The 12,083-nt window shown below is 35.1% G+C and overlaps 1 protein-coding gene across 7 annotated transcripts in view; it reads right to left on the bottom strand.

Annotated features, from left to right (window-relative positions):
• Positions 1-5,954: 5,954 nt before the first annotated feature.
• Positions 5,955-12,083, bottom strand: part of Pde1a (phosphodiesterase 1A) — a 362,766-nt gene continuing 356,637 nt past the window's right edge. For all 7 annotated transcript variants that reach the window (XM_070019653.1, XM_070019652.1, XM_070019669.1 and 4 more), the window contains 2 exons: positions 9,197-9,313; positions 5,955-6,735 (listed from right to left, as the gene is read on the bottom strand). In XM_070019653.1, coding sequence (XP_069875754.1) covers positions 9,240-9,313 — 74 coding nt within the window. In that variant the 3' untranslated portion in view covers positions 5,955-6,735; positions 9,197-9,239. The remainder of the gene's footprint in view (positions 6,736-9,196; positions 9,314-12,083) is intronic.

Genomic DNA, 12,083 nt, shown 5'->3' with positions numbered 1-12,083 from the left:
TGTATACACACACACAAAATAGAATTCTATGCTTCCATTAGAAAGAATAACATCACCCCATTTGTAAGGAAATGGAAAAAAATCATATTAAGTAAGCCAGACCCAAAGAAACATAGGCTCCATATCTTAGCTATGGTAAATAATGCTGCAATAAACATAGTTGTGCTGGTAGCTTTAGTGTGGTCTTGTTTGTAAACATTTGGGTAAATGCCCAAAAGTGGGATTGCTGGATCATAGGGGAGATCTATGTGAAGTCTTCTGAGGAACCTCCATACTACTTTCCAAAGTGGTTGAACAAGTTTACCAACCCAGATGCCCCTCAGTAGATGAATGGATCAAGAAAATGTGGTATATATACACAATGGAATTCTATGCCTCCATCAGAAAGAATGACATTTCCCCATTTGTTAGGAAATGGAAAGGTTTGGAAAAAATTATATTAAGTGAAGTAAGCCAGGCCCAAAGAAGCATAGGTCCCATGGTTTCCCTTATTTGCAATATCTAGTATAGGTATGAGTCAAGCGGAAAAGGTCAGATAATGTGATGTTAGGAAAATGAACCCTTAAATATGTATTTTAATGTTTTCGTTTCTTTCATGCATGTGTTTCTAACGCATTTATAAGATTATTTCTTTGTTGCTTTGTATGTCCCTCCCCCACAGTGTAACCCCCGCTTTCACTATATTTGATGTCAGTATAACATGTGGAGGAGATGGGGACAAAAAGTCGTTTAAGGATTCAGGTGGACCTGTTGCAACAATGAGAAGTACAAAATGTCATGTCAAAACCAGCTTTACAATGTCGGTGTGGGGGGGGGGAGGGGGGTATAATTGGGTGGGGGGAGGGGGGTAAAATTGGGTGGGGGGAGGGGGGAGGCGGGGAAGGGAAGTGAAGGGTAAACAAAGGAGGAGGCTGCAATGCTTGGTAAGAAATGTATGCATTATCCTGCCCATGTAATTGTAGCCCTCCTGTACAGTATGTTCTCAAATAAAATAAAATACAATTAAAAAAAAAAAAAAAAAAAAAGAAACATAGGCTCCATGGTTTCCCTCATTTGTAACAATTAGTACACCTATAGGACAGTCCTAGCAGAGAATCATAATAGCTCACTAGCCATGTTTTTATAACCATAGAAAATGATGCTAATTGAAATGAACTCCAAGATTTGGAAGCAAGAGGATTTTTAATTGTTGTTGTTGTTCTTTAATGAACTGTATGAAGTTTTTTCTTTCTTTTTTTTCTTTTACCCTTTGGGTTATCATTGTAGTCACTATGTTGATTCTGTTACCCTGTGTCTTGTATTTATGTTTATCTGATTTGGGGAAGGGAAAGGGAATAACGAAATGGTGAAACAAAGGACAAATGATGAACCAATTCAACAGTGATACTGACAAAACGCTAAGTTGGAAATGATCTCTACAACCTGGGGCGGGGGTAGTCAGAGGAGAGGGGAACTGGGAGGAAAGTGAGGGAGGGGTAACAATGTTCAACAAGAAATGTACTTAGGGCTGGGAATGTGGCTCAGTAGTAGAGTGCCTGCCTAGCATGCATGAAGCCTTGGGTTCGATTCCTCAGTACCACATAACAGAAAAGCTGGAAGTGGTACTCTGGCTCAAGTAGTAGAGAGGTTCAGGGATAAAGCCTAGGCCCTGAGTTAAAGCCCAGGACTGGCAAAAAAAAAAAAAAAGAAACCTGTTTATTACTTTACTTATGTAACTGTAACTCTTCTATACATCATCTTTATAACAAAATAACATTAAATTAAAATTAAGAAATAAATGGAGAAATGTTAGAGGGCCAATAGGAAGGGTGAAAAATAAAAGAGTGATAAATAATAAATCCAATAGAAGAATATTATATATAATGCAATAATAATATATATTTTCTATTCAGAGAGAATATTATAAAGTATTATACATAGCACAATATATATAGAGAAAAATATATATACAGAATATATGTCATTAAAGTATGTAGACCAATACATATATGTCAATGTATGAATGCATGTTAGTATATTACAATAGATTACATATGACATATATGGCACACATGACCTATGTCATGTCATGTGTGGCATTTATATGGCATGTGTGATATATAATGCTCAGGTGACACATGTGGTGTGTATGACATATGAGCAAGATGTGTCCTATGCAGCATATATGTGCCATGCATGTGATATATGACATATATGTGACATACATTTATGTCAATAAAGAATAATATTTTAAATCAATGTCTATTAGATATATTTGATCAATGTCTATTATATTCATGTTGTAAATATCCCATTGATATTCCTTTGTACAATTCCTCTATGCTAATACTATTTTTTAAACGAAAATGAAAAATAACAACCCTATTTTTTGGATCTCCAAATACTTGGGGACTTTCTGCTCCACTTTATGTAATTAATATCTAGTTTTATTCCACAGTTATTTGAGAGCATATTTGATTTGATTTCTTTTGTGTGTGTGTGTCTGTTGTGGGGCCTGAACTCAGGGCCTGGGCTCTGTCCCTCAGCTCTTCAGCTCAAGGCTAGCACTCTACCACTTGAGCTGCAGTGCCACTTCCGGCTTTTTCTGCTTATGTGGTGCTGAGGAATAAAACCCAGGGCCTCATGCATGGAAAGCAAGCAATCTACTACTTAGCCACCTTCCCAGCCCTGATTTCTATTTTTTTAACTTGTTAAAATGTGGCTTCTAGTGGAGAAATGATCTACAGTAATGGTTCTGCTGAGCTTGATGATGATTTGTGTCTGCTATTATTTTATAAAATACTCTGCAAATATTCAATGTATTCAGTTAATTGGTGGTTCTCTTCAGTCTAAATGTGCCTTCACTCATTTTCTTTTTTTAATATTTTTATTGTAAAGATACTGTACAGTGGGGTTGCAGTTACATGAGTAAGGTAATGAGTGCATTTCCTATGGAGCATTGTTACTTAATTCTTTGTCTTTCCAGTACCATCTCTTCCCTTCATTTTTCTTCTATCTGTTGGCTCTTTCAGTTACTAACTGGGATGTTGAAATGTTTAGGTATTATAAGGAACCAATCTTTTGTAGTTCTGTCATTTTTTTCTCACACATTTGGTAGTTTATTGGGCACATGTGAATTAAAGCCTTTTACATCTTCTTGCATATGTATGTATACATAGTATTAATTTTTATCATGAAATGTCTTTTTAATTTGTGATTATTTTGTTGCTGTATAGTCTGATTTGCTTGAAATTAATAAAGGTTCTCCAGCTCTGTTCTATTTTTTAAAAATGAACTCTAATATAACTTTTGTCTTTCTGGGTAAGTACATTAGAAAATGAACAGACTTCATTCTCTATTTAGTAAGTTAAGACTGATAAAAATAGCTTGCCAAATAAGCCTGAAGGAGAAAATTAGAAAATTCTTTCAATATTCAAAGCCAAAGACTTTTGGGGGAAAAAGAATAATTCATTTTTTCTTTTGGAGAAGTTCTTTATGTATATTTTTTAAAAGATAGCTGATTCAGAGAATAATGTTCATGGGAAATTCCTGATGTGAAAAAAATAAAAACAGATTTTGGCTCATCATATGTTTTCTAGCTATGACTTCACAACTCTAAACTTTTCTTCCTGATTTTTATAGCTCCATTCCATTTATTTCAAGATACTGTATTATTGAGAACCTGCTATTATTTATCCTCCAGAAGTTTGTCATATGTTACTGGTTTTTCATCATTAGCTTAAATTTTTTTCAGAAAACAAGTAAACAAGGGGCAACACTGTCATTTTTTCAGGGCATCAGGTCTGGTTTTGCCTGGAGAAAATCAAACACTATGAGTTTGCGCATTCAGTAAAGGTAATAGACACAGGAAAGGAGCCCAGCAGTCTAATTCCCCTGAACAACTAACAATTTAACCAAATGAATACCAGGAAACTGAAGCATTTTTGTCAAGGGTCAGGGGAGGTAAAGAAGAGTAGGGACAGATGAGTGGATTGAAAAGGGATAGGAAAATGTAGTACTTGTACTTATGTAAAAATGGACTTGAAGTTGCTAGAAGAAAAGTCTCAAATTTCCAAACTTACTTACATCATCTTTTCAGGCAAGAAAAGAGTATAATAGTAAATATGTAAGGTACATTTCTTTAATACAGTAAAAATCACCTTTTGACAAAATTCTTATCAATTTTTCATTTGATTTATTTCTATTCTTTCCCCACTTTTTCTCCAACTTCCAACATCCTACCAAAACAGATGACACCAAATACCAAATAAGCCATGATATTTTCCATCAAATGATTTATTTAGCAATCATATATAATAGGAAATACTGAGAATTACAGCATAAGAAAATTACAGCGTAATAAAAACACAAGAATTGTAATCATGTTAAAAATTAAATAAAAGAAGTTCTAGTTAAGGGAAAGGGCAATATATACATAGAGAGAGAGAGATACAGATATATGTGGTACCTGTGGATAGAATTGCAAAGTAGGATTCTTAAGGAAAGCAAACCAAAGCCTGCAGCTGTCTTTTCAGAACAACTCAATGTTTGTGTCTGCTGAAGCCATGGGCACAGGCAAACTTCAGTATAACTTCTTGCTAATAAACTCCAAGAATAGCTGTCTTTTACGGAGAAAAGGAAAGATAGAAGGTGGAGGAAGAAGAAAAAAGAAGATAAGGAATGTGGAAGACAGAAAAGAAGAGTATCAGGAACATAATCTATGTGTCAAGCTGAGTGACAACTGAAGAAGTAAGGTCTTTTCCCCACTCCCACAAGTTCAGTTATTGCACTCTGAGTCACAGAACCAGAAAATTAGACTAAAGCCCCAAAGTAGGAATTTATGAATTCTTGTATTCCTCTATATTTTTATAACAAAGTACAGAGATCATAAAATATACATAACAACAAAGTGAATGTGTTTCTATGCCATTTGAGAAGTCGTGTTTCAATTTATTCCTCTCAGGAGTGTGTACAAGTCACAGAAAGACCACTGGCTCAAACAGCAACAAAAGGAATCCGACTTCCAAGATACACTCTGTTTTAAATACAGAACATTTTCTAGATGGCCAATAGCTTGGTCTTTAAAAAGACACCAAAGGCAATAGTTACAGTTTCTCCATTAATATAGAAATAAAAAGTCTGTTTTAAAGGGCAGAAAAGTCACCATGTAATATATTTCTATAAATTTTCCCTACCACATTTTAATAGATCCATCTTTACTGCTTACATTTAAAATATCAATTGTGTTGTTATGTCTATGATACAATTCAATGACTTAGCTGTGCTCTGCACAAGATTCAGATGCAACTAAAGCTAAGGATTTTATTCACAGAACATTTAAAAGCAGTTTATTTAGTGTACACACAGAATGTATCTTAAATTACAATGATGCATACTTGAATATGCATACCTGAATATGGCTTACACATGAAAAGAATCTCACCACTCAGTCTTAAAAGCTTCTGGTTTTATCTGTCTCTAAAATATTGCTTAGCATCATGGGACCTGGGAAGGAAGGCAGTGTAAGAGGCAACTCATTAGGATCGGTTGGGCCTACTTCCTTCTTTATATCATTGAACTGATGGCTGGTCTCTGTTTACCCCACCCAAGCAAGGCCTACCTTTGATGAGAACAAATGTACTTACTCTCAGAATTATTTTATTTTACATTGAAAATCTACCACACCATGGGTAGTTACTCAGTCTGGGCAAGGAAAAGACTTAGCACATGCTCAGCAAAAGGGACAAGGAAGCAGGTCCTCTGAGACTGGAGTTTTGTTCTGTTAGTAAAATTAAAAACTCACATCAAGTAATAATTCTCTAGACAGGAAAGTATTGGCTTCCATTTCCACAAACAGGTTTGCTCATGCACACACGCACACAACACACAAGCACACATACACATATACTTCTCATTTTTATGCCCTGTCCTATGAAATATAACTTTTTTGCATCAAAATGGGATCAGCACCCCAGAAAGAAAATTCCATTCTCCCTTTGTCTCTGTCTTCAAAAATGGCTAATGCTCCTTGTAATGGTGGACTGATGATTATGTGGCTTGTGCTGTGACCATAATCATGTAGGTGATGAAAGCCCAGGACAGACACAGGGTGATCTGCTGGTCGAAGGAGAAGGTCACAGATAAAGATTGCAGGACTGCTTCCCAGCTTGAGAATTACAATGAGATGTCCATAATTCACTGAGCCACAGCTATGATGCATCACTGTTGCCTTGAGATGTCAAAAACAGCAACCGAGCAGCCGCAACTCTTATTTTGTTCCCATGAATTCAAAATAAAGATACTTTTAATAGCCTGTTTCCTCATCTTGGAAAAAACTATTCTTTTTCTTATTTTTTTCTGTTGTTCTTTTACTGAAGACCTCAGAAATTTAATAGTTACAGCATTCTGTATAGGACAGTACCAGAAGTATATTTTAAACTGTTCCATCTGTACATGTATTGTACAGTCACTATGATGGGTTAAAAGTGGTGAAAACTTTGTAACTTCCAACTTGTGTCTTCAAGATTTATCTGGCATGGTAGAAGAAGGCCAAATTATGGAGGAAAAAACAATAGTAGAAGTGCTGGCCAAAAACTCCAATCACAACTTGAGAGAACGTATTTGGCCAGTTACTAACTTCAAATTTATGTCCTTATTCCTTGAAATGGCCTGAGCCAATTGTATGTTTTAAAGAGAGGAATAGAGTTTTTGTGGAAAGTCCAGGGTTTCAGTGTTTGCCATGCCGCTTTCATTATCCTGAAATAAAAAGAAACATCAGAGAAGGGACTGGGGTTGATGGTAGAGGATTCAAAGTTCCAGTTAGGTAACAGGAGCAAGTTTAAGATATTTTGGGGACAACAAATTTACCATAGTAATCACTCTGTTTCATATCCTTGAAATTTTCATGGTTTGAAGCCAGCACCTTCAGGAGTGTCTGTCAGACTCTAACATCCACAAAACGATCCTAAAAGCTGAAAGTGGCACTGTGGCTCAAATGGTGCTACCTTGAGCAAAAGAAACTTAGGGACAGCGCCCAGGCCCTGAGTTCAAGACTTAGGAATGTCATAAAAAATAACGAATGAGAGGGAGAGAGAGGTGGGGGGAAGGAGGGAGGGAGGGAGGGAGAGGGAGGGAGGGAGGGAGGGAAGGAGGGAGGGAGGAAGGAAGGAAGGAAGGAAGGAAGGAAGGAAGGAAGGAAGGAAGGAAGGAAGGAAGGAAGGAAGGAGGGAGGGAGAAAAAGAAAAAGAAAAATGCTACTGTATGTGGTATTATTTTATTTCTTAAAGTATAGACTATTCTGGCTTAGATATTCCTTAGGAAAGAAGTGTGCTTAATTTCATTTTGCTCAGTTTTCTAATGATTTATTTGTGAACATCTTTGCTTTTCCTAAAATATACTTCAAGGGCTTATACTGTATGCTCAGCACCCAAGACTTCTGAAATGCCTGGATTTTCAAATATTATAAATGGCTAATCTAGATGGACAATGTGAAGAGGAAATATGAGACTATGTTATAATTAATAAATTGGAGATCAGTGTTAGTTGCTGAAGAACCACTTTATGGCTTTATTTCTTTCCAAGCTGCATATATAAAACAGAAATTAAAACATCTGGCCCTGAAATTGTTTGAAAGACTGTGATAACACATGTAAGATGTTTACCATAGTTACAGTCATATATGTGTCCTTGTAAGTCAAGGATACTGCAGAAGGAATTATCTCAAAAGCATATCACACTTGAACTCTTTAATGCCCAGAGTTGAAAAGGTGATGATAACACTGAAAAAGCCTGGTTTGGTACCCTCGGCATCTTACCTTGTCCTCATTGCTACCCTAACATCAAGGTCTAGTGGAGAACTTGGGTTTTGTTTCTTACCTGTTATTGTTTCTAGGAGATGTTAAAACATCTTCACTGAACATGTACACCTCTCCTTTCTAACTGTCTATTCCTCTTTGTTAGGCTCAAGATCGTGTTTTTCAATTTTAATAGACATAAATATTAATGTATTAAAATTTAGAATTCTAAGGCATCATTCTCTGTTAATAATTTGGTAGACTGAAGGCAAGTCTTAGAAATTGAACCCATAACACATATATCTACAAATAGTAGTGAATATAGTATTCGTTTTGTATCATATGCTGTGTCCAATATATCAGCAGGCATACATATTCATATTTCCTACATGAAACACAGAAACCAATGTGAAACAGTTGTATTTTCTGCATGAAAAAGAAATAACCCACCTGTATGCAAGAGTTTATTCTCTTTAAAAGATTAAAATATTAGCTTCAGTAAATGCATTTTTATTTATATTTAAAATGTATCTGTTAAAGTTTTACCACAGAAGATCAAAGATAAAAAATCTTTTTAAAAAATATTCTAATATTGGGTACTGATAATTTGCATCAGTAATATTAGCTACTCAGAAAGCTGAGATCTGAGGATCATGGTTCAAAGCCAGCCCAGGCAGGAAAGTTCTGAGGCTCTTACATTCAATGAAACAGGAAAAAAAAAAAAAAAGACAAAAGCTAGAAGCCAAGGTCTTGTTTAAGTCATAGAACACAATCTTGATTGAAAAAACTATGTGATAGTACCCATGCACTGAATTCAAGTCCCAGAACTAGCACACACACACACACACACACACACACACACACACACAGACACACACTCACACACACACACACACACACACACACACAATATCTAGGTATGATAATTTTACTTCTAAGGATACTCTAACAACCACTCATTTTAGAAATTGGGTTTGTTCCCCAAGATAAGGACTCAAATGTTTTTTCTTTCTTGCAATTGCTTCTAACATATTTATAAGATTATTTCTTTGTTGCTTTGTATGTCCCTCCCCCACAGTATAACCCCTGTTTTCACTGTACTTGATATTAGTATAATTTGTGGAAGGGAAGGGAAAAAAACAAATTGTTTAGATAGGGATACAGGTGGACCCATTGCAACAATGAGATGTACAAGACATTACATCAAAAAACGAACTTTACAATTTTGGCTGGAGAGTGGGAGGCTGGGAAGTGGGGAGGGGAAGGGAGGGGAGAAGGGAAGGACGGGGAAACAAAGGAGGAGGCAACAATGCTTGATAAGAAATGTACTCATTACCTTGTCCATGTAATTGTAACCCCTCTGTACGGTATTTTCACAATTAAAAAAAAAGAAACTGGGTTTGTTGTCAATAAAATCATATTACCTTTCACATTTAAAATGACAGAAGCTTTTAAGGTATTTAGTATCTATGGATGTGTGTCAGCTTGCTTTTCTTCGGCATTTACTGAATCTTCTGTGCTCTTATGAAGATCAGGCTCACCTAAAAATAAAATAAAAGAGACAAAACAAAATTAGTCTTTGAACATGATTCAGATGAGGTCGGGAGATTCAGCAACTGGTACAATGTTGAAGACTGGATAAAATAATTTTCTGGTGATCAATTAACATCTGAAACTATAATTTCGTCTAGGAATATGCAAACAAATTATACAGATATATTTAGATGTTTATTAAATCATGTGTAAAATTATTCTGAGTTTTCCTCAATATTGTTAATAAAAATGAATTCTTTAAAAAGCTCCAATGATCAGTACTTTTATCACTGATGAGTTGCAATGAATATAAAACAAATTAAAACAAATGAGAAGAGATTAGAAATATTTCAACTAAAATAATCTGCTGTAAGAAACTAATGGAATTTATGATCTTAGAACCACTCAAGTTCAATATAAGTTTCATAGAATAGTAAAACATTAGCATGGAAAGTATTCTTGAGAAATTGTAGAAGATGGATCCCCATTATAAAGTTGTAGAGGATTAGTCAAAATTGAAATGATAAAACAAAATGTTCAGATAAGAGTCTTATTATACAAAATATAAATTTAACAAAATAATTAGAAATTAAATTGTTGAGTCAATTACTGAAAATACCTTACTAATTTAAAAACTATTTATATATGACAGAAGGCTTTTTTGTCTGAAATTTGATTGAGAATATTTTAGCAATTATACTTTTCAGGAGTTAACTCTGAGCAATTCTTCCAACATATATTGTGAGACTGTGAAAACTCAGTTGAAGGAAGTTTTTACTGAAGTTGTATAATTAGCAAACATATATAATTTATAAGGAAAAACCACAAAGCTAATGTTATTTGTGATTTTTATTATTATTACATTCTCACCTATTGTCTTTTTAAAATATACCTAATGAATCCAGAACCCAGTGGCTCATGCCTGTAATCCTGCCTACCCAGCAGGCTGAGATCTGAGAACTGCAGTTTGAATTGCAGTCTGGACAGAAAAGTCCTTGATTAACCAGCAAAAAGCCAGAAGAAAAGCTGTAACCAAACCAAATGGTAGAACTAGCCTTGAGAATAAATGCACAGGGATAGATCCCAGGCCCTAAGTTCAAACCTCAGGACCAGCACAAATAAAATAATATAAAAATAAAAATATACTTGGTGAGGTAATGATCTGTTTTAGCATCAAAATGTCAAGTAGTCTCATAATTTTCTGATCATTCTTAGATAATAAACATCTTGTAGCTATAGATTTTTATCAGACTCCAAGAGGGACTCATGATTGAAAAATTCTTGAATCCAACTCCCAGTGGCTCATGCCTGTAATCCTGGCTACTTGGGAGACTGAAATCAACAAGGTTGAGACTGCTAGGGTAGAAAAGTTTCCAAGACTCTTGTGAAACCATAGCTGGATACGGTGGCATGTACCTAATTTCCAGGCCCCTCAGACTCTGGCTGGAATATCATGGTTTCAGGCCAGCCCAGGCAGAAATGTCCACAGGCTCCATCTCCATAGAAAGAAGCTAGATGCTGTTAGTGAGTTGGGCCTGTGATTCCAGCAATGATAGGAAAGGAGACTCTATCTAAAAAGTAACAGCAAAAAAGAGGGCTCGAGTAGTAGAGGACAGACCCTAAGATCACCTCAATAGCTCCAAAAAGTAAAAATAAAATCATGTGGATTTCTAAACTGTATGGCTGTTTCTCTTGGGCTCTGAAGATCATCAAGAATAATTTTTGATGGATTAAACAATGGAAATCATTTTTTCTGGCAGAATTATTGGTTGAAATGATATGTTTCATCTTTATGAAATACTGAATGACTTACAAGTAATATTACCCAAGTTAACTGTAAAGTTAACTGTAAAGTCTTCCATAAATTAAATGGATTTACCAAGAGCTCTAATTTAGTGTGTCCTAAACAATCTGGCTTGAAATTGCTCAGCAACACTGTGTGTGCCCTTAAAAATAAAAAAAAATGCTACAGTTCTAAAGAAAGATATTTTCTTAATGTTGTAAAACTCTCAGCATAAAAGTTGGCCATATTATTTAATATGTTGCCTTCCAATTACATGTACAGAACTATTCTTGGATGTGATTTAATTATTGTTTGGGGAAGAAACTATTTTTTGTAAGTGGTGTATTATTATGAGTTTTTCTTTTCTTCTTTCCCTTGAGACTCGACATAGAAAGAGCAATATTTTTAAACCAGAGACCAAAATATCTGGAGGCAATACTGTTAGTATTAAATAGTCAACACATTTTCAGTGGGAAGCACTTTTCTTGTTCACCTTCTAACTAGGGAGGATGAAAAGGGAAGAGACAGGAAAATAAGTCCATACATCATTTGCCATTTTTTCCCACTTTTAAAACTAAACCCACTCACAGTCAATACCAACCAAATATGTCTTTACCAAGTGGTACCTGTTTAGAAGGAAGATTCAGAAAATGCTGATCATAGGAGGGGAGTCAGGGGACGGAAAATGAGAAAAAAACGAGAGAGGGGTAACACTATCAAGAAATATACTCATTACCTGACTTATGTAACTGCAACCCTTCTGTACATCACCTTTACAATAAAATAAAATATAATATACTTTTTAAAAGGATGTAAAATAAAGAAAAGTAAATGCCGATCATAGGCATGATCCAAAATTTCATCAGAGTTGTGATGTTCCTGATAATATTTGTAAATACTGTCTGATAAATCTGTACAATGAATTGAGTTCAATTCATTGTACAGATTCAAAATGGCAAGTAAATTTTTTATTCTTGCAATGACTGCTCATATTA

Source organism: Dipodomys merriami, unplaced genomic scaffold, assembly GCF_024711535.1.
Source record: "Dipodomys merriami isolate MVZ:Mamm:240054 unplaced genomic scaffold, mDipMer1.0.p SCAF_1, whole genome shotgun sequence".
Lineage (NCBI taxonomy): Eukaryota > Metazoa > Chordata > Mammalia > Rodentia > Heteromyidae > Dipodomys > Dipodomys merriami.
This window is presented reverse-complemented; position numbering and strand designations above follow the sequence as displayed.